The sequence below is a fragment of the Equus quagga genome, chromosome 18 (genome assembly GCF_021613505.1).
Source record: "Equus quagga isolate Etosha38 chromosome 18, UCLA_HA_Equagga_1.0, whole genome shotgun sequence".
In the NCBI taxonomy this organism is placed as follows: Eukaryota; Metazoa; Chordata; class Mammalia; order Perissodactyla; family Equidae; genus Equus; species Equus quagga.
In genome coordinates, this window is record NC_060284.1 from 42,519,313 (window position 1) to 42,543,942 (window position 24,630).

The window sequence follows — 24,630 nt, forward strand, 5'->3', positions numbered from 1 at the left end:
CTGTGTATCTACCATGCTATGTCAGAACACCCAACGTTGGAGAAGCAATCACTGTTTTCTCCTTTCCCGGTGTCCATCCATCTTCCCCACATCAAATACACACACACACATTCACACACACACACACATTCACACACACTTGTTTCCCCTTCTCTTGCAGTGTTAGGTACTTCCACCACCATTCTCCTCTCTCCTGGTCACATACTAGAAAGGGTACTAGGAAGTCAAGGATAAGAGGTGGCATGGAAAGCAAGAGAGGAACTTCACTGAGAGATAATTTAAGTTCTAGGTGAATTTGTGCCAGTCATGTCAGTTACCTGCCTCCTGCATCTCCATCTATAAAACGGGGGAGTTGAAACAGAAGATCCCTAAAGCTGCTTCCAGCTTTACACTCTATGTAACCTCTCACTAAGGATAGTCCACAGGATACCAGTATGTTGAGATGCCCTGAGCAGACATTGTAGCCTCAAGAACATTCAGATATTTTCTCTGGGCGCCAGAGTATGTTTCCAAAGAAGGAGCTGCGCAGTGTCTAGAACCACTGGAGATTTGCCTGGCAGCCTGGCTCCTGTTTTCCTTCTTTCCCCTGCAGCTCATTGCTACCATTTCCTCTGGATCTCCCCATCGACTTGAACCTCCCCATTATGAATCTCCTAACCACATAAATGGGGCCTTCGAGAGATGAGCCAGTAACAAAAAGAAAGAAGGCAGGAAAGGGAACGACTATACTATTAGATGGTACCAACTCATACTTTCCATAGGAAGGTGAGACTTGGGTTTAGTAATTAGTCGAAAATCAGAGTTAATGAGAGGTATAAATGAGTATCTAAGAATAGTTACTAGCCAAGGGTTATGAAAGCTGCCTCCCCCTTCACTCACATCAGGTAGCTTGTGATGGGCTCACAAACAATAGCATCATTATTGAAATGATACTTGGCAGCTGGATCAGCCTTTGGGCAGTTCTTTAGGAATGTCTCCAGCACACCCAGCTCCTCCATCACCTGGTGGGTAGATTTGCCTTTCCTCAGATTGACTCTGCAGAGAATGGGGTAAACAAAAGGAAAGAGCTTCACCTTCTTCCTTTAAGGCAATCCCTTCAATGATATGACCTGAGTTTTCAAACTTATTCTCTACTCTACTCAAGAAGAGCCTCTTACAGGAAATCCTCCCAGATTCTGGCAAGTTCTCACCACTGCAGTCACTCCAGCATTCCCAGCCTGGAAACACACTACACCATATGTTCTGGGTTTTGTGTTTATATATTGTTTACAGAGAATAAATATCTATTTCTTCCCAGTCCCTCCCATAAACTTGGGGCAGAGGTTGTGCATCCTTCCTTCTCAGCCAACAAAACACTCAACCCACCCTTACACACACACACACACACACACACACACACATACCTTCCAGGTCAAGTCTTGGCCCCCAGTTGGTGTTCACGTCATAGTACCAAGAGACAACCTGACTGCCTTTCCAAGGGACCTGCAGAGGAAGGCCTTTGCTCTTCCCTCACTACTCATGCTCCCTTTAGGCTGGAATTCACGATGGAGCTGAACCCCAATACACACCTTCCACACACTCTGAGAGGTGTAGATAAAACAAGACCCAAGACCAGGATCTTCATAGTGCTGATTTTCAACTGCACTAACATACAGGACACAGTGGCAGACGCAAGGGTTGGGACACGCAGCGGGAGATTGGATGTCTCTCACACCCTGATCTCCCTAAACACTTCATCTCTAGGCACATGAGCTTTCCCACCTTTGTACCAGCTTGTGCCTACACACGTCCATGATTTCTGTTTGTTTTTTCCAGTGGCAAGCATAAGGACTCTAATATCCACTCTGTAGTCAATTTAAAAAGCAATTAACATCTTTGCTGATGGAATCTGAGGATTAGGATGTGATAAGAAATGTAAAATGCGCTGAGGACGGAGAATCCTGGTGCCCATGTCTACCGGGAAATGGGTGCTGGCAACTTGAGTGCTGTCAGAATAATGGAACAATTTGCTCTTCAACTCTAGAGGGCATGTGCTTTTAGGGATTTGAGGTCTACTCTTTCCTTCTTCTTCTTCTTTTCCTCCCTCTTCCTCTGATCAGTCTCATCTATAGCCTTTCATATATGGTTCTCACAATCTATGACACTCTGCTCTTTATTTTCAATTTCTTAGTTCATGAATTAGCCAACGTTTATTGAATGCCTCCTCTGTGCTCACCTCTGTACTGAGCTCTGTACTGAGCTCAAAGATTATTAAGAAACGGTCCTTGAATGCAAATGTCTGCATTACTGCTGGAATGACTAACACATATCAAAATTATGAGGTGATGTGGTCACTCTAGGCATTCAAATGTGTGTATGAATAACAGTGTTCATAAAGCAAGCAGAGAGAAGGAGGGGTAGCTCCTGGGGAGACGGAAGAGGCTTCACAGAAGAGGTAACATTTGAGTAAGGATCTTGCAGAATGTTGGATGAGGAATAAGGGAAGTAGAAAAGCCATCTGAGGCAGAAAAAAAGCTTCAGTAGTGGCACAAAGGAATGAAGTTGTGTGATGAATTCAGAGAACATTGTGACGAACGTGGCCAGAAGAGCAATTCTCAGCGTGGTTCCTCACCAGCCAAGACACATCCAAGGGACCTTCCCCAGATCTGCATGGTTCTCATCTTGCTAACTGTAGCTCTGCAAATTATTTTCTACTCAAGAAACCATTTGAAATGGAGGAGACTGAAATGCTAAATAGGAAAACTCTTGAGTATACACTACTATATTAAAGCAGTACGGATTCAGTACCTTCAGTATTTTAACTATTATTCTATCAAATTATTTATGACATGCCTCATGACTGATTACAACACCCTGGAGTACCAGGGAGAGAACTACTGGACTACCATACTGGGTGTCTATACAGGCTTGACCAGATTCTAAGGCAGACCCTTTATGCCCTGCTAAGCAATATTGACTTTATTCTGTAAGCAGTAAGGAGCCATTAAAGTTTTTTAAATCCAGCTACTGACAGACTTAATACCTGCTATATGCCATTTATACTAGTTTTGTAGATTGTAGGCTTTTAGAAGCATTAAGTTAAAAGGGCCAGTTACCAAAATGATTCCCTAAGTAAAGTTGTAGCTGGCATGAGAGAAGGTACTGAAAGTTTGTCATGAATCTACCTTTGAAAACTTTGAGCTATGCACAAACCCAAAAAGTTTCCAATATCATATATATGATATAATATTTCTTTATGGAAATAAATTCTCTCCCTCTTTTTTTTTTTTTTAGATTGGCACCTGCACTAACATTTGTTGCCAATCTTTTATTTTTCTTTTTTCTTCTTCTCCCCAAAGCCCCCGCTGGTACATAGTTGTACATTCTAGCTATGAGTGCCTCTGGTTGTGCCATATGGGATGCCGCCTCAACATGACCTGATGGGCAGTGCCATGTCCGTGCCCAGGATCCAAAACGGTGACACCCTGGGCGGACAAAGCAGAACGCACGAACTTAACCAATCGGCCACAGGCTGGTCCCTATAGAAATAAATTCTTAAAGGGAAGCTTAAGAGCTACAGAGGATGTACTTACAATCATAATTTCACTTATTGAACACTGACTTTGAAGACAGACATACATGTCATTTAACCACTGTGACAACCCTATGAAGTTATTTTATCTTCCCCATGACCACATAGTTAATAAAAGGCAGAGCTGGGATTTCAAGAGTGGTTTGTGTAAACTCAACCTCCGTCTAACCACAGTGTCCTCCACTAGACCTGCTGTGCTCAAGCTCTCTGCTTCGATATGCATGAAAGCATAACTTTAACAATAATGGCAAAGAGATTCATATATGATTTAATTTTGTGTAGAAAGATATTCTATTGCTTTTCTCATACTTTTCTCCTTTTCTTCCTGCTTATGTTAAAAAAAAAAGTAACTGTGTGTTTTGCTGCCTCCTGGTGGCAGTGTTCCTAATTTACAAAAACAGGTTTTAAAAACATTGAAAGGAACGTTTTATGTGATTCTTCAAAATTCAAATTAGAAAGGACAAAAGCTCATAACATCTTCTCCATAGCTCACTTTCCGAGACAGAGACAACTTGTGCCTGTTCATTAGTCATGCCTATTTGAGCCTGCATCCTGCCCCCATTCCCACCCATGTCAAATAAGCCGAGCCACCACCTTGCCAGCAGTTCCCAAGACTTCTCCCACCACACATCTGTGTCTCTGGCTTCTTGTCAGTCCCTTAACACTCCAGGCTCTCTTACTGCATTTACAAAGTCTTTTTGCAGCAAGCTATCAGTACATAAGCTCTCTGAGTCTGTTTCCTCAGAATAAGATGAAATAATGTCCGTACAGTATAGAGCAGCCTCTGAGTTTGCTCAGATCCATCATTTGAGTACATGTCTATCTCTCTCACTAGTGTTTAAAGCCTTGTAGGAGCCTGGTTCCTGAAATATCACCCACAGTCCACACAGTGCCTTCCACCCAGAGAGGGAAGAGGGAGCAGCTATACCCAGGCATCTGTCCCCGATTCATCAAAGGTTGCACAAGCCCCTTCTCCTCAAGGTACTGGGTCTATTAGGAGACATGGCAATGACATTGTTTCTTGACAAATGCCAGTTCTTTCAGACCTAAGTAAATTGTGTCTGATGTGCCACATCTCTGTAGGAAGTGATCACAGAGCCTAGAAGAACACTGTCATGGCAACAGTTGTTCATATCACAATAATTACAAAGAGTTTGGGGGAGGACGTTCACCAGGTATTATTAGAAGATAGAGGTTATGAGAGACACTGGCAGATGTGACACAGAGGCAGCTTATCTCATGTGCACCTCAGCTAAACACTCAACATTTTCTGAAGAATCTATAAACAATTCACATAGTGTTAGATTTAGAAAGAGTAAGTTTCCCAAAAGTACAAGACCCTCTAATATTTTTCAAAGTAATACTTGCTATGGAATAAATTAAAAATAAGGCAGAGTAAGGAACATCAAGAGGGTAGCAGGAGGGAGTATGCAGTTAGCAGTGTTCAACAGGGTGATCAGTGTAGGGCTTGTGGAAGTGTGACATTTGATAAAAGACTGAGAATTGAGGGAATGAGCTGTGGGGATATGTGGGAGAAAAGTGTTCCAGACCAAGAGAACAGTTCGTGCAAAGGTCCTGAGGCAGGAGTGCACCGGGGTGTTCAAGGAACAACAGGAGAGGGCAGAGCTGCAGCCCCGTTATAACGGAGAGCTGAGAGAGCCTCTTCTGGAGGTCCAGGAGGCCCGAACGTGGAGGGTCTTGTAGGCCGTTGTAAAGGCTTTGTCTTTCCTGTGAGTGACATCAGGAGCCACTGCAAAGGAGAAACATGATGAGGCTTAAGTTTGGCTGCTGGATTGAGAAGAAACGGAAGGGGACAAGGATGAAAGCAAAGAAGCCAAGACGGTATTTTAGTAACATGGGTGAGAGGTACTGGTGTCTCAGGCCAGTGCAGGAGCCATGGGGGTGGCAAGAACTTGTTCAACACAAGTTTTGGAGGAAATGCTTGTTCTGGTCCAGAATCCAATCCAGAATCCCACATTGCACTTGGTCGTCATATCTCCTTAGTCTCCTCCAACATGGGCAGTTCTTGGTTTTCATGGCCTGAACACATTTGAAGGGTATGGCCAGTCATTTTGTAGAATGTTTTTCATTTTGGGCTTGTCAGATATTTTCTTATGATGTATTTTTGGAAAGAATGACACAGAACTGAAATTGTGCATCATATTAGGAGTTACATAATGTTAACATCGCACTTCCGGTGATGTTAACTTTGGTCTCTTGGTTCATATAGTGGCTGCCATGTTTCTCCCACTGTGAAGTTACTATTTTTCCCTCTGTAATTAACATTATCTTGTGGTGAAATACTTTGAGACTATGCAAATATTCTATTTCTCATCATATTTTCATCCAATAATTTTAGCATCCGTTGATTTTTCTTGTCTCCAACGATTATTTTTGTGTGGTATTTGTCAAATAGGGATTTTCTATTTCCACTGTTTGTTCTACATTTGCTAACTGACATTCTATTATAAGGAAGAGCTGTCCCTTCTTATTTGTTTGTTTATTCAGTTATTCATGGATAGCAGTATGGACTCATGATAATTACTCTGTGGGTTATAATCCATTATTATCATTATTCTGTTGCTCAAATTGTCCCAATGTTGGCCATTGGGAACTCCTTCAAGGTGGCTGTTATGTCCCTCTGACATGGCCTCATCATTTTTTGAGTACTTCCTTACTTTCTGGAACCATAAGATGCTCCAGTCTTTTCTTGTACTTTCCCTGCTCCAATCCAAAAATTAGCTATTTCTTCAAGGGTCCCTGATTCCTTTAATTGGAGAATAGAATTTAGAAATCAAGATCTGGGCACTGGATGTATTTCCTACCACTTAGATATCATTACTTCTAGGCCCTCTCAGTAGTGAAAGCTAGGAAACATGTTTATATATACACTTCTTTCTATATAAAATTCTATATTGACCTATCTGTATATATTTTTAAAACCATCATTTCGCATGACACCTCTGATTCCAACACGACATGGTTCATTCAGCCCTTCCCCTTTCCCTATTTGTAACTTATTTCTCTGACAGTGAGAAACCTGGCTGTTATTATCCACAGTATATTTACTTATTTGTTCAATTCTGGAATACACATAAAGTAATTTCAGAATTGCTAATGTATATACTTGTAAAAAACACATTTGCTAACTAGAGTACAGTTTGTGCCTGGTTCCCTTTGACTTTAGCTTTTCAATATATAGGCAAAATCACATTTTCCAAAATTACTAAAGTTAGTTCTTTTTTTCCCCAACCCCTTCAATGTGGTTATGTTGTTGTTGTATTTTTTTAACATAGTTAAGTTCATTTGTTACCTTTTGCATTGCAGTTTTGAGTCGCCCCACCACCACGATATCATTGATTCTATTTATTTTTGGGTCATGTGAAACTGATCATGGTTCTGAAAGTCAGAACTATACAAAAATGTATACTCAGATAAGTGTCAATCCCCCCCTCATCCCTTGCACCCTGTTCCCAATCTCCCATTCTTTCTACCCTATTCCCGGTCAACTCTTATAGGAAACCAATCTTATTAGTTTCTTGTTTATCCTTTCTGTATACCTGTGTGCACAAATGAGCAGACACGTGTATTTTCAAATGTTCCCTCCTTTCTTACGTGAACGATAGCATACTACAGATGTTCTTTTGTGTTTTGGGGTTATTTTCTCTTGACAACACTTCGGATGCTGTTTAAAGCAATGTGCTCAGATGACGACACCAAGAGTATGAATGTAAACAGAGAAGAAGAAATACCCAGTGACAGAGCCTTGCAGCTTCCCAACATTAAGAGGTCAGGAAGAAGAGGAGAAACCAGCAGAGCAGCCTGTGAAGGAATGACCAATCAGGCAGAAACAAAGCCTGAGAGCCTAGTAAAGAAAGTGGGTCAAGGAGGACAAAGCGATGGAGTGTATCAATGCCACTGATAAGTAGGATCGGAACTGAGACTTGACCATCACATTAACAGCTTGAGCATCACCAGTGACCTTGACAAGAGTAGTTCTGATATACTGATGGGAGCAAAAGTTAGATTGGAGCAAAATAAGGGAGAATAAGAAAAAATGATAGAGATAGCTAATATAGAAAACTCTTATAAGAAGTTTTGCTTCAAAAAGAAGCAAGTAAATGAAGCAGTAGTTAGCAAAGGCATTGGAGCCCAGGGAAGCTAGATTTGTTTAATGAATGGAGAAAATAACAATAGATTATATGCTGATGAAATGATCCAATAAAGAAAAAGTGACTGATGTGGGAGAAAGAGGGGAGAATTGTTGGAGTGATAGCCTTGAGCATTGGGGACCACATGGGGTTTGGTGCACACATTGAGAAACTGGCTTTACTGTTGGTACTCGTGCTTGTTACTATAGTTCACCTCTAGTAATTGGCAAGAAGGCAGAGCGTACAGGCAGGTGTGGTATGCGAGTCTGTAGAAGTCGTCTTATGACTGCCTCAAACTTTTGCAATGAAGTAGGAATCAAAATCATCAGCTAAGAGTGAGGATTGGAGCACAGATGTGGGAGATTTGAAGACAGAAGTGGTATACAGTAGTCATCAACAAGTGTGATAGAACAATTGGACCATGGTATATTGGCATATGATAGATTTCTTGGCACCATAAGGTTGCACTTGAGGTCCAGGGTCATAATTAAAAGTAAGATCAGTCAGTGAGGTTCTGTGCTTTTCTCCAGCACATTCAGCAGCACGAATACAGGTGTGGAGTTGGCGAAATTGAATTTAGTCAGGGTTAAGCTTTTGCCAAAGAGTAGCTGAAGCAAGAAGGTGCAAGAGAGTCAAGGTATCTGCAGGGAATGATTGCAATGATTGACCATTGAATTTAAGCTGAATAAGGAGTGAGTGAAGGCATCTAGTGCGTTAAGGGAGAGTGAAAAGGTAGTTGGATCAATGGATCTTGGTGGAGTCAAAGAATCTTGAGTTAAGGTATTAGAGAGAATGATCTAGAAAGATAGAAGATGGTAGTTAGAGAGTGGATCGCTTAGAGTGACTCTAAGGTTGTGGAGGAGTTGCAATTAGTAGAAGGACACCATTAGGCACAATCTTAGAAGTAAGTGGTTGAGGCAAGGTGGAAGACAAACTCATTGGAGGAGAGGAATTCAAGGAACTGGGAGGCCAAAATTCTGAAATAACCATCCATATAATGATTTTTTGAAGGAATGTCTACATGAGAGTGGCAAGAATTAATTAATATTGAAGCAGAATGGAAGAGAGTGACAATGAGCCAGGAGCTAAAACTGCAATATGACACCAGGGATCAGTTGATGACAACCATAAAGGGCAGTAGTAACTGATATAACCTGATAATATGAGATGTAAATCTGGAAAGTTTTAGAAAATACAGAGCAAGAATGCTCTGAAAGAGGCATGAGGAACAAGAGGAATACTCTTTCCAGGCCCAGGGCTGCTGAAGAAAAAACAGCCATCACTAAGAGGAAATGCTACTGCCAGGAAAGAACCAGGTTTCCACTAAAGCTGGAAGACGAGGGGAGCAGCAAAAGAAGAGGTGAAGGCTATCAGGCATTTTGCTGAGAATTCCAGAGGGCACCGCAGAAAAGTTTCGGGAGTTGGATGGTGTGAGAGGGAGATAAAATCGGAAGCTGTTAACATACCATTTAAGCTGACCAAGAGACCCATAATTTGGGATCTCACAGAGTTTTTAAAAATCAATGTTTTTACACCCAAAACTGAAACGCTATAAGAGGTCGTTCTAAAGAGCAGTTTTAGCAGGAGATCAGACTGTGGCCTCAAATCTTTGTCAAGAATCTCCCAAAAAAGTTCTTGGCCAGACAATGGGAGCACAGCCAGGAGCGGAAATCAGATCAAATATGTTGACTACTCCCACTTAAACGTATTTCTTCAGTAACCTGTAGTCACCTTTAAGTTAAGGGGTGGAGAAATGCAGGTAGAGCACAACAGCCGAGAAATGAAAGGCCAGAATTTCCAGGGTTAAAACTATATCCAGACAAGATCTTTGGCTGTGGTTACTCACAATTGGAATGAACTAGATGCAAATTGACTAAAAGCCTTGCTATGCCTACTATGCTTTGGGGAGATTTGTATCTCCAGAGACCTCTCTAGCTTAGACTGGAAAGTCTGATTATTCAAATCCTAAAACAAATCCCTATCTCCAGAACTGCACCAACAAGAAATAAGCTGCTAGAGGCACGTCCTCTCCAGTCCTCTCCAGATGTGCTCACGAAGGAAACGGACAAGAGAAGCTTTCAAGAAAGCAGGGGGTGGGATGCATACCATGTGCCAGGCACTCTTCTAAGTGTTTTAAGTATATTAATTAACTCATTTAATCCTCACATTTACCAAACAAGGAAACTGAAGCATGAAGAAGGTAGGTAATCTACCCAAGGTCACATAAGAGCCAAGATCGAACTAATACATTATGGCTCTAGACATACTGATTAACCACCAGGCTATACTTCCTCTCTAAAATGGACAAGAGAATTCCCCTGAGAGAGCAGAACTAGGGGCTGGCAGGTGAACTAACTAAGGAACTCACACTCCCAGCAAGGAGGGAATCTTTGCAGTTCATAGCCAACAGGATAGGATCATTGCAATGTTTCCCATTCTTTTCTTTTTCCAAAGGGAGTTTTTATTGGGGAAGGTGAAAATAATTTGCCTTTTGGTTTATAGGTTATCAGGCCATGGGCTGGGTCATATCTGGACCTGATGGCAAGGACTGTGCATCACCCAAAAACCCTGGCCTTTGAACTGGACGCAGTAACTAAAGAGACTTTGGAATCATTTCCCATAAGAAGATAATAGGTGATTTCTAAACATGAAAGAAAGATTTGCATAGATATTTGAGTAGCCAAAAGGGCAGATGTGTGGCAAAGACTTCTATTTGGCCCCAAAATTTGTCCTCTCGTTATATCTCAAAGTATAAGAATCCTAATATTTACCTGAGTTCACGGCCCACTGGAATAAAACCACTATTTCTCAGGTTTCATTGCAGAATGTGAACTAAAGAGAAGTGTGCAACTTCAAGATGGTACTCTCCTCTTCCCCTTTTCTCATGATCAATAGAGGCCAGAAGTTTGGCTGCCCACTGATCTATGTTTTGGAGTAGATGATGAAACTAGAAGTTCCAATTTAAAGTTAAGAGATAAGTTCTAGGAAGCTTATAAGTTAGATGTTTAAAAACATAGATAGGGGCCAGCCCGGTGGCTAGCAGTTAAGTTCGCATTCTCTGCTTCAGCAGCCTTAGGCTGGCCGGTTCAGATCCCAGGCGCAGACATACAGCCATACTGTGATAGGCATCCCACATATAAAATAGAGGAAGATGGACACAGATGTTAGCTCAGGGCCAATCTTCCTCAAGAAAAAGAGGAGGATTGGCGGCAGATGTTAGCTCAGGGCTAACCTTCCTCAGAAAAATATAGAGATAAATTACAAACTGCTAGGTACATTGTCCTTGAATAAAGCACATGCAGAAAATGGGACAGAAAAAAATCACAAAGATTCGTTAGAAATATTTATTATCCATATAGAAGCTAGTGGGAAAAGCTACAATTCTCTCTCTTTTCTATTCTCTTAAGAATTACCAATTAAATATATAATCCTCAACTTTTTAGGACATGAAGGTACGGTTTCTACACTAAATAGAAGAAACCTAAGATAATCCATTGTCCAGAATGAAATGTCAACCCATCTCTGTTCCATCGCACCCTAAGGCAAACATGGAACCCTTTGATCCAAGTGCCCTATCAAAGCACCCTGGGCCAGGGGTCATATCCACTATCCATAGCGACATCCAACTGCAGACGTTTTAGCCAATGCTTTGAAATCAACAGATTTCTATGAAATGCACACTCATACACACACACACACACACACACACACACACCCATCTTAGCTTCTCTTAAATATTGGAACATTGAGTTTGTGTGGTAGATTATTGCAATAATATCCTCCAATTTGTTTATGCCATCCTGTATCCACTTGGATAACTCCCTATCACTCTAACTTTGGGCTTGGTCATTTGACTTGCTTTGGCCAATGGAACAATAGTAAATATGCTTCCAGCCTAGGTAGATTTCAGTGTGCAAAATGTGGGAATTGGTATTTCTGGAGGAGACCTAGGAGAAGTGTGCAAGTAACAGAAAAATACTGTTTTGCCTCCCCCTCAACCACTTCTTATGGAGGGACTAGGCGGAGGTATTTTTTCAGAAACAACTAAGATTTTACCAAGCAGGGAATATAATTGGAAGACTCAACTTCCCTCTCCTTCTGCCAGCTCCCCTCGAGGATCGTGGAAAACTTCTCTAGAAGAGATTCTGGCTCTGACCAACAGTGAAGTAAGCGGTTCTTCACGGTAGAGAGGGAAACATAATCCACACTGAAAAACACATCACTGTGAGCTAGACACAAACTCCCTCTTTCCAAAAATAGCAGAAAGGAAAGTGACCTTGAAAGGGAGAAGCTCACAATTGGGTTGCACAGGTTATCTGAAGAAAAGAACTTCAGAGAACTCAGATGGATTCTTGTGTTTTCAGTTTATTCAACAGAAAAGTGATTAACTCACTGTGGCTTTGGGGCATGCTTTGCCCCACGAATGGTTTATGAATGGCTGGGCACAGGCAGCTTCTGTCAGGTGACCTAGAAGAAAAGACAAGGACTTTCCCCAGCTTCTCCCACCAACAGAGCTTAGGCTTCTTGATCCACAGTAGAGTTTTTAGATAGAGGGATTGTTGGAAGGGCCATTAAGTTGACAAAGGAATGGTTCCCATCAATGGGAACAAAGGGTTGTCAAAAGAAAGAGGAGTGCATCCTGGGAATTAGATGATAGGGCCAGAGGACAGCACCCTGTTTTCAGCCTTCCGTCTGAAGACCAAAGTAACCCATCAGGGGGTCAGTGCTCTCCTCAGAAGTCAAATTCTCTCCTCTTAGAGTCCTAGTCTGCCCATTGGGGTGACTGTCATCTTTCCAGAGCGGATAGTCATCTTTTCAGTGGCTACAGTCTTCCTTCTAAGGGGTATGATCTTCTCTCCAGGGGTCTCAGTTTGAAGATGCATAGGAGTGATAGTCATCTTTGCAGGGGTCACAGACTGATGGCCGCAGGGGTCATGGTCTTCTAGAGCTACAGTGCTCTTTCCAAAGGACATAGTTTCCCTTATAGGGGTCACAGGCCCACCTCTGGGGATTGTGGCCATATTTTCAGACTTTCTATGGGTCTCAGTGGCCATAGCCTCTTCCCCTGGGGACAAAATCCCCAAATCAGTGGTCAATGCCTTGGTCACAGTCAGCCTTTCAGAGTCGGTTCCTGAAGAATTCATAGCAGATGAGAGCCAAAATTTTGGTGAAGGAGTTCAGCTGAACTCTAGAGAAAATAGCTGGAAAAGGATGAGATTCATACTTCTTCCTTCCCATCCTATTAATTATAGCAGGACTAGAACCACTCCAGGGCTGACATACCTGCTCCTCAAATCTGGATTTGGAGGATTTCATAATTCACCCACTTGAGGACAGAGATAAAATCCCACCACATAGAAGCCCTGGTCCCCCACCTCATCACGTTAACATGATCCCAGGCACCCATGGGCACTCAGTGCATTTCCTGTATTTCCAGTGAATGACCCTAAGGAAGAGGCTGCTAGTTCTCACTTTTCCTCTCTGACTGCACCTTCAGCAAGACATTTTCCCCAAGGCCTAATTCCTTCCTTGTTGAATCCTCAAGGAGAAACTTTCCATAGGAGGCACCAGGAACAATGTTGAGGACAAGGCGGCTGCTCTAGACAGCATCTTGTAAAGCACTGGGTTGGAGTCCTATCTCTGCCCCTGACTAGCTATGTTGTCTTTCTGAGCCCCAGTCTCTTTATCCTTAAAATGAGGATTATAGACCATCTCCAAGGATGTTTCAGCTCTAGCAAACCAGGTTCCGTCTCTTAACTGCCAGGTCAGTCTCCGGTATCAAAGAGATACCAAAAGAAACCTAATTTCCTTTTCTAGCCCTTGTCCCTTGAAAGCAGGAGAAAGAAATGGAAATAAGCTAACATACATTGAGTGTTAACTATGTACCAGCAGTTTTCATTCAATGTATTTCATTTGGTTCTCATAATAATGTCATGAGTACAAAGATTATTCCCATTTTTACAGATAGGGAAAATGAAGCTCAGAGAGGTCAGATGGAGCACAAACCCAAACCAGGATTAGAAAACAGACTGCCTGACATCAGTTTCTTCTCTTCCCTCGATGTCAGGTTGCCTCACCAAAGCCTTTAGATCTAACAGAAGGGACGCACCCAGTGCCTGCATATGCAACTCCCAACCCCAGCTTCCAGGTCATAGCTACTTACCAGCCTGTACCAGGAGATTATTCAACACATAGACAAGGGGGAAAGGGCCCACACCATAGAAAGTGCCCCTGACATCATCCAGGTCCAGTGTCCACACCATGGCACCCCCAAAATGTTCTCTCTTTATGAACAATGCCTGCAAAAGTCGTAGTCAGTCAGCCTGCTGTACAGGCCATCCTCCAGACTGGGGACAATGGCAAAAAAAACAGAAGATGGACTCTCAGGAGGCAATATAACATGGTGATTAGGAGTACAGCCTATATTCGAATCTAGCGTCCACCACTCATTAGCCATGGGATCTTGAAAAAGTTACACATAACCTTATGTGTCTTATGTGTCTTAGTTGCCTCACTTGTAAAAAAGGGATAATAACATTTCCAACATTTTTTGGATCAAAAGAATTCTACATGCACATGCTACAACATGGATGGAACCTGAAGACATTATGCTGACTGAAATAAACCAGTCGCAAATACTGCAAGGACAAATACTGCATGATTCCACTCCCATGAGATACTTAGATGTCAAATTCATAGAGATGGAAAGCAGAATGGTGACTACCAGGGGCTGGGGGAGGGAGGAACGGGGAGTTGTTTAGTGGGTGTGCCGTCTCAGTTTGGGAAGATGAAAAAGCTCTGGAGATGGATGGTGCTGATGGTTAGACAACAATGTGAATGTAATTAATGCTACTGAATTGTTTAGCCACAATTTGAAAAATGATTTTTTTTTTAAAAAAAGAATTCCTATATGTAAAATATTTGGATCAATACCTTGCACATAGTAAATGTTCATAAACGTTAAACACTGTCCCTCGGGGTTCCCCAGCCTGCTAATCACCATTATCCTCATACTAAAACATAGATGTTCCTTTATTATTTAAAAATCACTTCCAAAACCTCATCTCATAGTGATGCTATAAAGGAGAGAGAGAGCAGATAATACTGTACCTGTTCACAGATAAGAAAATAAAATGGCTTTTGTCCATGATTTTCAAAATCTCATATATAACTAAATGGCAGAATTTAGACTCAAATCCAGGTCCTGTTTTTACCTTGCCAGTGTTCTCTGTCAAGCCTGATGAAAAAGAAAGATTCAATCATATCCAAATAGCCACATGACTTGGCCAAATTAGGTGGCTCTTTTCTGGGATTTACTTTCCCCAAATGTAAAATAAGGGGAAGGAAGAACCCAATCACTGTTAAGTCTGAAACTGTGAAGAATCTGAGATTTTATCCTGCTTACAAGCTAACAAGGTAGGCTGCCAGTCTTATGCGTACACACACACACATCACCCCACCCCGATCTCCAAATCAGAGAACAGACGATTATTACTCACAGCAAAAAGAACAGCCAGACTAGCACCTTAAGTTCGCCCCTGGTGCCCCAATTGACCAGAGAGTGACGTGATGAAGGCCACATGTTCACCTGCATATGCAGCAGGGTCTGTACCACAAGTGAAAAACCCTGAAATTATGAGACTCAAGCTTATATAGTTCAGCCGGCATATCTAGCCCTCCTCCCTCCAGAGAGACTGAAAGCTTTGCTCTGGAATATAAATAAGTCCTCTTTGGGCTGGGGACTTTTACAATCATCGAATGTATGCAAAGGCTCTGAGGGAGAGGGGAAGGGCAGCTTTATTTGTATTATAGCTGGCCTGTTTCCTTTGCTCAGAATGTCTGAACAATGCAGGAACACCGAGAAATCCAGAGATAATTATCTCCTGACAGGTATCTCCAAGGTTTCTTTCAGCTCTGAGATTCTGTGAAAAAATCCCTTAAACATCCTCACACTGGGCTCATGTCCCCCTCTAGCTCTGCATGGCACAGTAACTGCCCCTTGAGGTGAGGCCACCTTCCGCTGCTGGCCCCAGACTTTCCCTAACACATACGGGCAATCCCTCTCCCATGTCCTGGGTCATGTATTTAATTCTGTCCAACTGGACAATTCCATTGTGTCATGGACCTTTTCTCCTATGTCTTCCACTCCCAAACCACCGTGGAAGACCCTGGAGGCTGAAAGCCATGCTTTCTACCCCTCTCCCCACAGCAGGCCTCACCCAGTGCTACGCACAGAGGAGGTACACAGTGACTCTTCATGAATGCTGCCCTATCTCTTGCTCTTTCTACCCCAAACTTCCCCCAAAGAACAGGCAACACCCGCCACTTCTCCCTCACCTCCAGTAGGAAAGACTGTGACACCTCTCTGCTCATAAGCCCTGCTATCCAGGCCGTGGCCAAGTCCTGACAATTTCTCATTCGTAAACTGCCTCTGCTTCCAACACCCTGGCCCAGGCCCTCATCATCTCAGGCTTGCACACCTCCACGTCCCTCAAGGCTTCCCAAATACCGAACTGATTACAGCAGGATCACATGGGGGTTTCCTAAAAGCAGTTTCCAGACTCTTTCTAAGTCCTACTGAATATTCAGGGGTGGAACCAAGGATGTCGACATTTATCAAGTCTCTCAGGTGATTGCAAGGCAGCGGCAGCTTCAGGAACCACTGGAGCATGTCGTTTCGGTTTTAATTCATGAGAAAACCCTGCCAGTTACGGGAAGGAGGTGGCCATCGTTATATTCTCAAGGTTTCAAACTCACAGATCACACAACTGCTCAGGAACCTGATTTGGCCTTAAAATGCCCACAAGATGAAAGCCAAACACCTTCACCAGCATTCAAGTCCATCCATAAACTGGCTGCACTTTACTGCCTTCTCTTACACTTTACAAAAATTCTCTGCTCCACCCAAAGTCTTATTTGAACCTGCTTTAAATGAGCTTTCTGCACCAACTGAGCATTTCCCCATGTCATTATCATCTCTTGCTGCTCACCTCCCTTAGGAAGCCCTCCCTGACTTCCCCACTGCTGCCACATATCAGTAATATTCATGGTCTACCTCATATTGGTGTTTACCTGTTATGAAGTTATCTGGTCCAAACAGAAAAGAGACTGTCGCCAAAAAGCTGTGTGAACTGAGAGAAGTCATTTCTCCCCTCAAAACCAAGATCCCTCCTCTTCAAAATCAGAGAGTTGGGGGCCAGCCTGGTGGCACAGTGGTTAACTTCATATTCCATGGGTTCAGATCCCAGGGATGGCTCTACACACTGCTCCTCAAGCCATACTGTGGCAGCATCCTGCATACAAAATAGAGGAAGACTGGACTGGGACAGATGTTAGCTTAGGGCCAATATTCCTCACTAAATAAATAAATAAAAATAGGAGGTTTGGACTAGATGGATTAGGAAACCCCAATTAGTTCAGGTATGTCTGGAGCTCATCTGGTCTAATCATCCTCACATTTTCACCATCCACCCACACCACACACACACACACACACACACATATTATACACACAAGGACCTCATGGAAGTCAGAGGGAAGCTATATGCTGGAGCAAGAAAGGACCAAGGTCTTACTTTGTAACTGAAGCTGATGGCATCATCATAGCCAACCCACTCCTTCCCCTTGTAGGCATATGGGATATACTGATAATCAATCCAGTGCTTCTTCACTTTCTGGACAAAGTAGCAAATATGCCAAGAGGACCACCAGGTTATTTCTGTAAAGTGTCATGGAGAGAAGCACCAGCAGACACGCTGTTCTCTGCCCAGGGTTAAAGAATCCCAGAATTCCTCACCAGGGAGTGAGAAGAAGGTAGACCAAAGAGGGAGTAGGGAAGCTACTCAAAAAGGACCTCCTCTCTATTCCAGATAAATTCCTGCTATTACATGTTCCTTCCTCTAATGTCCATGATGGAAAGAGAGAGAACCAAGGAGTGGGTGGCACCCTTAAGAAATCGAACTAGGTTTTGGTAAAATGATGCCAATACTGAACTACTAACAGTAGCATATCTGACCCTTGACCAAATCTGTATCTTTCTCAAAGAGTTTTCATAAACAAGTCTCTCCTCTGTTCATTAAAAATAAGCACAAATTGCCCCATCTAGGCAGTTATCAAAGTAGTTTTTGAATTTCTAATAAATTTAAAGTTCTTAAAGGCAGGGAGAACTAGGTGGTTAAAATCACTGTAGCATCTTAGTGTCTACTGGGTGCCCAGCACTGTACAAGAAACCATATGGTGCAAAGAAGTAGAAGTGTTCAAGTTGGGCTGCAGAAGTTAATGTCTAAGTCATTTGGGGGGGGGGGGTCATTAAAGGTTCTGTCTATCAAAATCTCTTTGACCCGTAATGTCCTTCAAGAACATTATTTCAGCTATGACATCACGCGTAACCATGCTTCACTGGATTAGCAGGAAAACATCTCCAACCAGCCAGGACAGAGCAGAGACTGGACGGACACCAGCACCTCTGCTACTGCCTAGGCAAGGACACAGCTCTCCAGGTGGCGCTCTTACATACCTTGTGCCTTTGTACCTGCTGTTCTCTACCTGGGAAGTCCTTCCCATCTTGTCTTTCCGGCCCATGAGAATTCTTCCTGTGCTTCAAAGCTCGGCTCAAAATCTGCCTGCTCCATAAGACCTTTCCAGATTTTACAGCCATACATTCTGTGCCTCTTACTGTCTTTTCTTGTGTTTCCCATTCTCTTGGGTACTTGTCGCTTTCCTCCACTCAGTAGCAAGCTTTGTTGAGCTGGGGATTAATGGAGTGGAACTGGAGTAGAGGAGAAAGAATGCATAGTATAGGATGTTTTGGAATTGCTTCAAAATAATCTAGCACTGGGGAGGGAGGAAGTCAGGGAGCAGAGATGAAACAAGATTGGCCGTGAGTGGTTGATGACTGAAGCTGAGTGAGGGGTGTGTGGTGGTGGGGGAGAGGGAGAGGAGGTTATACCATTCTGTCACTTTTGCGAAGGTTTGAAATTATGTATATTGCAGATATTAGTTATTTTTATTTAGGCCCTATAGTAAGTCGGCATTGATTTATATAACATTTAAGCTTATTTTAAGAGGTGAAATATCTGTTCCCCTCCACTCAGACTCTGCCCAGCTCCTCATCCCTTACACAGGACTAGGATAACTTCCCCTGAAGAAAAAGAAAATATCCCAGGTAATGGATTTCCTTTGTCCCAGGAACCACCTCTTGGTCCTGTCTCTAGCCCTCACCCTTGCCTTTGCCCCTTGTCCTTGCTTTTGCCAGGCTGCAGGTTGGGGAGCCCTTACTAATAGACAGAGGCCCCTATTCCTGTCACCTCATAATAAGCCAAGAAGCCAGCTTGCTTGATGTACTTCCCTGGAAATGCAGGTTCCACAGCTTCGGCCTGCAGCCCAGTCTTTGAGGCTCTGAGGAGGCGAAAGGGATGTCCATAGGTGGGTAGCCCCATGAGGAGCTTCTCTGGGGGTGCCCCAAGCTTTCGCCAGGAATTCATGGCATATGCCTGCAGGTAGGAAAAACACAAACCCCTCCTTGTTACCAAGAGCCAATGGCCTGGGCTCAGGGGCAGATGTCTGGGCTGCCTGAGATCTTTCCTTTTCTTACCAAAGATTTGGAGTCTCCAGGCAGAGAGAACAGGGGGCTGTTATGTCCTGTGATCTTTTCCCAGCTTCCATGTAAGTCACAAGACAAGACACTGATGAAATCCAGGAGTCTGTAAGGGTAGGAGGAGGAGGTAGGAAGATCAGGCTAGCCAGATTTTCAAGTCAGACCATCTCAGCACTCACTAGCTCCTAGCAGTGCATTGGTCACCCAAGCTTCCCTGCCATTTCCGCCTGTGGGCCTCTCCAGGCTGTGCCACGCACTTGAGATGCTGCCACCGGAACAAACTGCTGGTGAGGGGCAGCTGTGCATCAGAACCTATGCCATCCCGGGTGTCCACGGAAGTAGGCAGGAGTCAGACAAGAAAACAAATGCTTGCAGGCACGATCCAAGGGCTAACAGAGGTCTGCAGAGATTGTCACGAGTACAGCGGTCCTGCCCCATGGCAATAAAAAAGCTCAGTCTTCCCACCATTCAAGTGACCATCGAAATATCTCTTTCAGAAAGCTTTCATAATGAGGACGTGTGATCGAGCATGTACCAGGTCACAGGTGTAAGGGTTTACACAGATTATCTAATTTAATTTTAATCTGGCCAATGCCCTAAGTGCTGGAACTGTCTCCATTTTAAAGCTGAAGAAATTGAAACAGGCTAACTAATATGCCTAAAGCCCTCCCACTGGGCGAATGTAGGCCCCCCTCAATCCTGCCTGGTTGTGAGACAAACACTAACCAACTCTATGCCCACCAGGTCTCTCACCTCCTTAAGTGTAATCTCACAGAGAAACACGCCACCCTCTTTCGTTCTGTATCTACCTCAGTTTTCTCATCTATAAATACTTGATTCTTGAGGTTCAAGAAAATTAGTCCAGAGCTGGCATGTCCAGAAGGAGTTATGAACTCTTCTTTGTCTGGTATTTTAACTTTTGATGGAGTCCTGTGCTCTGGAAACCAGGCCTGACGGGGCATTCCTATTTTTGTTTTTCTGGCAGTGGTTGGTGATTCATCTGCCTCTCTGATGCCAGCACCTGCTGCACGGTGTGTGTCCACAGCTGTACTCCTGGACGCCAGAGCCCAAGCCCATAGGATTCTCTCCTGTGAGAGCGAGCAAAGGGCTATGCGGAAGACTCTACCCAAGATGACGCTGTTGTGGGGGCTGGCATTATGTCACCTCCCTCTGACCTCCTGAAGAAAGCCTAGGGTAAAATGAAGCTAGTCTGTGTCCCCACCCATGCTCCTCAGCCCACCCCCACACTCTCACGTACACCAGAAGAAGCACATAGAAAGCTCAAGGACAGTGCTTGGGCAGCTCTGGGGTTCTGACCTTGAAGTGCCTCCTTCCCTCCGATGTCCTGCCCCACGCAGACAGTACTCACTCACCTTCCTAGACGGCACGCATCATAAGCTGTTTGGACGATGTCTGGGTCCCCAGAGACAGCAGCAGAGAGCAGCAGCCTTGGACGGATGGTGAGCCGTGCCTCCTTCTTGAAGGCAACCAGGAGTTCCTGGGAAATAAGAGAGGCAGACGCAGAGAACCAGACAAAACAGAGTCAGAGAAAGAAATTATCACCCAGGAAACCTTTATTTACGGAGCCCCTTGAGCCAGGTTCTGGGGACATAAAAGTGAGTCAGACACGGGCCCGGCTCACAGGCTCATGAGAAAGGCAAATGTGAGCCAGTGTGGCAAGTTATTCAGTAGACCAGCGGCAGGCAGGCTGGGGAGCACAGAATTCATACTGACCGCCTGAGGGAGTCCAGGAAGCTGAACAGCGAAGGCATCACTTTAGGCTGGGAGGCTGGGCCAGACCTGGATGTGAACAAGAAAAAGAGCCGCCACAGGACACCTGCTCAGCTGCTCTTTCACCCAGCACCTCTAGGGTGATGGCAGTAAAAGAACATTCTGCTACCACTCCCCTGCCCGTGCCCCAGCCTTATGCTTCTGCTGGGCCACGAGCCCAGATGTGATCAAAGTGGAATCATTTCTGGGTTCTGGAGCAGCCAGACTGGCCTTACTTCAATTAAGAAGAGAAAAGTCCACCGGTCATACATGGGGCTGCCTCTTAGTCCAGGGTACAAGAAGAAGAGGTCCAGGCCACCGAAGTCATGTGTCCTCAGGAGGGATGCAACTGAGTCAATAAACACCTCCCGGTTGGCAGATGCGGACAGCACAGTGGTGAACCTGCAGGGAGACCAGGAGCGAGGCAAGGAAGGCCTTCCGCCAGGCCTCCTGGTCCAGACGTGGCTGGAGGAAAGGAAGGTGTCAAAGACCTGCCTTCCTTTCTCAAACCTTCTGAAAAGCCCCTCCCAGCACCAGGGGCTAAATATCCAGGAATGGGGAATTCAGGCAGCAGGGAGGAATGGCAAACCATGACCTGCCCTGGGCAGAAGGCAGAAAACAAGTGCACAGCCTGGGGTGAGGAAAGCGGCTGTGGCCAGCTCTGCCGCCAACGTGGTATGCCCGCTGGCTAGGCACTTTGCCTCTCCGCTGTTTCCTCGTGCGTAACTGCTTGTCCCTGCGACCGGTCCTAGCACGGACATTCTTTCCCTGACTGGATTAGGGGACAGAATACGACAAGGGTCAGCATTTCCACAAAGATCTCCCAGCTGATCTGGGCCTGGGCTGTGTAACTTGGCACGAGAGGCCCATGCTCTGAGAAGGGGTTCCCATCTCTACTCTTTCGTTCATTGGCTGTTTGATTTTTTTCTGTTTTTTTCTATTGTTTTCTTTCCAATAGCAAAGACACTATTGGAAAACTTCTAACTAATTGGAGTTGAACTTTAAGTAATTCTGGGCTGGGCCCGTGTGCAATGATTAGAAAATTAACCAGATTCAGGCTAATTTTCAGGCAGACCTGTGTTCTGTTACCTGTTTGCCACCTCCCAGCTGAGTGACCTCTGAGGGACACCTGGGTGAATATGGCAAGTTCCTTCATACCTCTCACTCTTGCCTTGGTTGTGCAAGAGGTTTTTTTAATTTTAACATTTATGTGTTTATTTTAACCTATATTAGAAAATGTATATTATCCAAAAAAACATAATTTCATAGATATTATTTAAGTTTAAAAATTGAAGCAATTCAAAAGAGAATATTTTAATAAAGTAGTAAAGGTAGTACTATTTTTTCTGTCTCTTTAGAGATCATTTTGAGAATATCACAATCCTAAATACACACATCCTATAAGCCAGCAATTTCACTTTTAGAAATGTGCCATGCAGATATATCTGCCCAAGTACACAAAGAAAGCGTGTTCATTGTAGCTTTATTTGTAACAACAAAAAATAGAACAAAACAAAACAAAAATCCCGATTGACTAAATGACCATCATTAGGAGATAGTTAATATGTTATTGCACATCCATGCACTGGCCTCTTTCTTTTTCTTTTAAGCCAGTGGTTCTCAATTAGGCAAATTTTGTTCACCACGGGACATGTGGCAACGTCTGGAGACATTTCTAGTTGTCACAATGGAGGAGGGTGTGCTACTGGTACCTAGTGGGTAGAAGCCAGGGATGCTGCTAAACATCCCACAACATACAAGACAGCCTCAGAACAAAGAATGAGCTGGTATTGATCATTGATAGTACCAAACACGAGAAACCTTGGTTTAAGCAGAGTTGCTTTTGTTGTTGTTTTCATTCCATCACAAGCCTGAGATCATGCTTCTACTTATTATACCTTACAACCCTTAAAACACAAGATTTAACCATTTGATCTATTACAAAGTGAGCTCTTTAAGTGAGGATACATGATTGATTGTAGCCCCAGAACCAACAATTAAGTGGTCTTTCTTTGGAATAAATGAGCTGAGGAAAAGCACAGCCAAGGGGGTGATCACACCCAGGCTTAGAGACAGGCAACTGGCCTCATGTCAAGTCACAGAAGTGGGGACTATAGCAGCTATATTTTATATTACTAGTTTTTATCTTCCTATTTTCCTCCTGCTACTTTATATTAGGGCACTAATGATGGCTAATCATTTAGGTTTAAGGTGGGAGTATGAACAAATGGACATGGCCCTATGATGACAAATAGCTGACGGGACTTTGGGCACCCCTTTCTTGAGGACATGAAATTTTACCTGTATTAAGAACAAGATAGGATGCTAAGGGGCAAAAAGGGTGGACTGGAACAGATCTTTTCCAACTGTCCCTCTACCTCCCCATCCTTCTCCACCCTGCTCTCTGCCCCAGAAGTTAGTCTATCTGGACTACCTCCAACAGCTGAGTTGGGTTTAGCCTGTCAGAAGAGTAGTGGGAGGGAGGACAGTGAAATCAGAGTGTTTATTCCCCTGGATCACTCCCTGTGAAGACATATCAAGGTAACTATTTCCCTCCATCAAAAGTCAGCGCTCCTCTCAAGGAAGACTGTTCATCATGACTATCTCTTCTTCCGGTTTCAATAACCTCTCTGTAACAGCTCCACTGTTGCTAGCCCTGGGTTCCTGCACTAGCCCTGTGGTTTCCCTACACCACTCCCAAACCTTTGTAATTAGTCCCTTTGTAAAGAAACCCTCCTCAAATTATCTTGAGTCTACCATCTGTTTTCCTTAGGACCCTGACTGAAAGACCATATAATCTTGGATTATGCTGCTTAATTTTCATGAGCCTGTTTTCCTATCTATAATATTAAAATGGTAATAATTACCTTTCAGATTGTTCTGATGATTAAAAGTAATGCTTTAAGTAGAGTGTTTAAAGGGTAAGTACTCAAAAATATAATGCATTATTAGCTATTTTCATTTGTTAGGTGCAAGAGAAAACTCAAGTAGAAGAGATGTAACCAAAATGAAAACTTTAATAATTCGCGTTAAAAGAAATCCAGAAGAGGATGCTTCCAGCATTGCTTAATTCAGGTGCTCAATACCATCATCCAAGACCCAAGTTCCTTCTATCTTTCTTCTCTACCCTAAAGAACGTGGCCACCTGATACCTGAACAAAGTCAAAGTCCTGTTAGCAAAGATGGAGGAAGGAGGGAGAATAGTCAGGAGGCAACCAACTGCACCTGCTGCACTATTATTTACGTATACGGTAATGAGGGGCTTCCTAACCTTCTGGTAGCACATTAGAGTGGATGGGGCCCAGAGAGACTCTAGGGCTCTTGGCGTGAGCAGAGCAAGATCAGAACCAGCAAGAAAAACACTCTTCAGAGAAACCAATGCAGAAGGGGCTGCTAACCCTGATGACAGCGATGATCTCACAGATAGAATCCTGTAACGTTGACAATGGCTTCTATTTCACTCCCAAACTCACAGACTCTGCAGCATTTTCCCCATTGACCAAGGCAGTAACTGTCAGGGTGCTGGGGTTGCAAACAATAGG

General features: G+C 43.7%; 1 protein-coding gene across 1 annotated transcript; it reads right to left on the reverse strand.

Moving 5' to 3' along the window:
* Positions 1–12,148: 12,148 nt before the first annotated feature.
* OVGP1 (oviductal glycoprotein 1) lies at positions 12,149–24,584 on the reverse strand. The gene is given in 11 exon segments (XM_046645323.1): positions 12,149–12,335; positions 12,338–12,407; positions 12,409–12,497; positions 12,500–12,910; positions 13,886–14,021; positions 17,298–17,414; positions 19,029–19,214; positions 19,316–19,424; positions 20,692–20,816; positions 21,325–21,490; positions 24,562–24,584. Coding segments are annotated over 11 exon segments (1,530 nt in total). The 3' UTR covers positions 12,149–12,237.
* Positions 24,585–24,630: the final 46 nt, after the last annotated feature.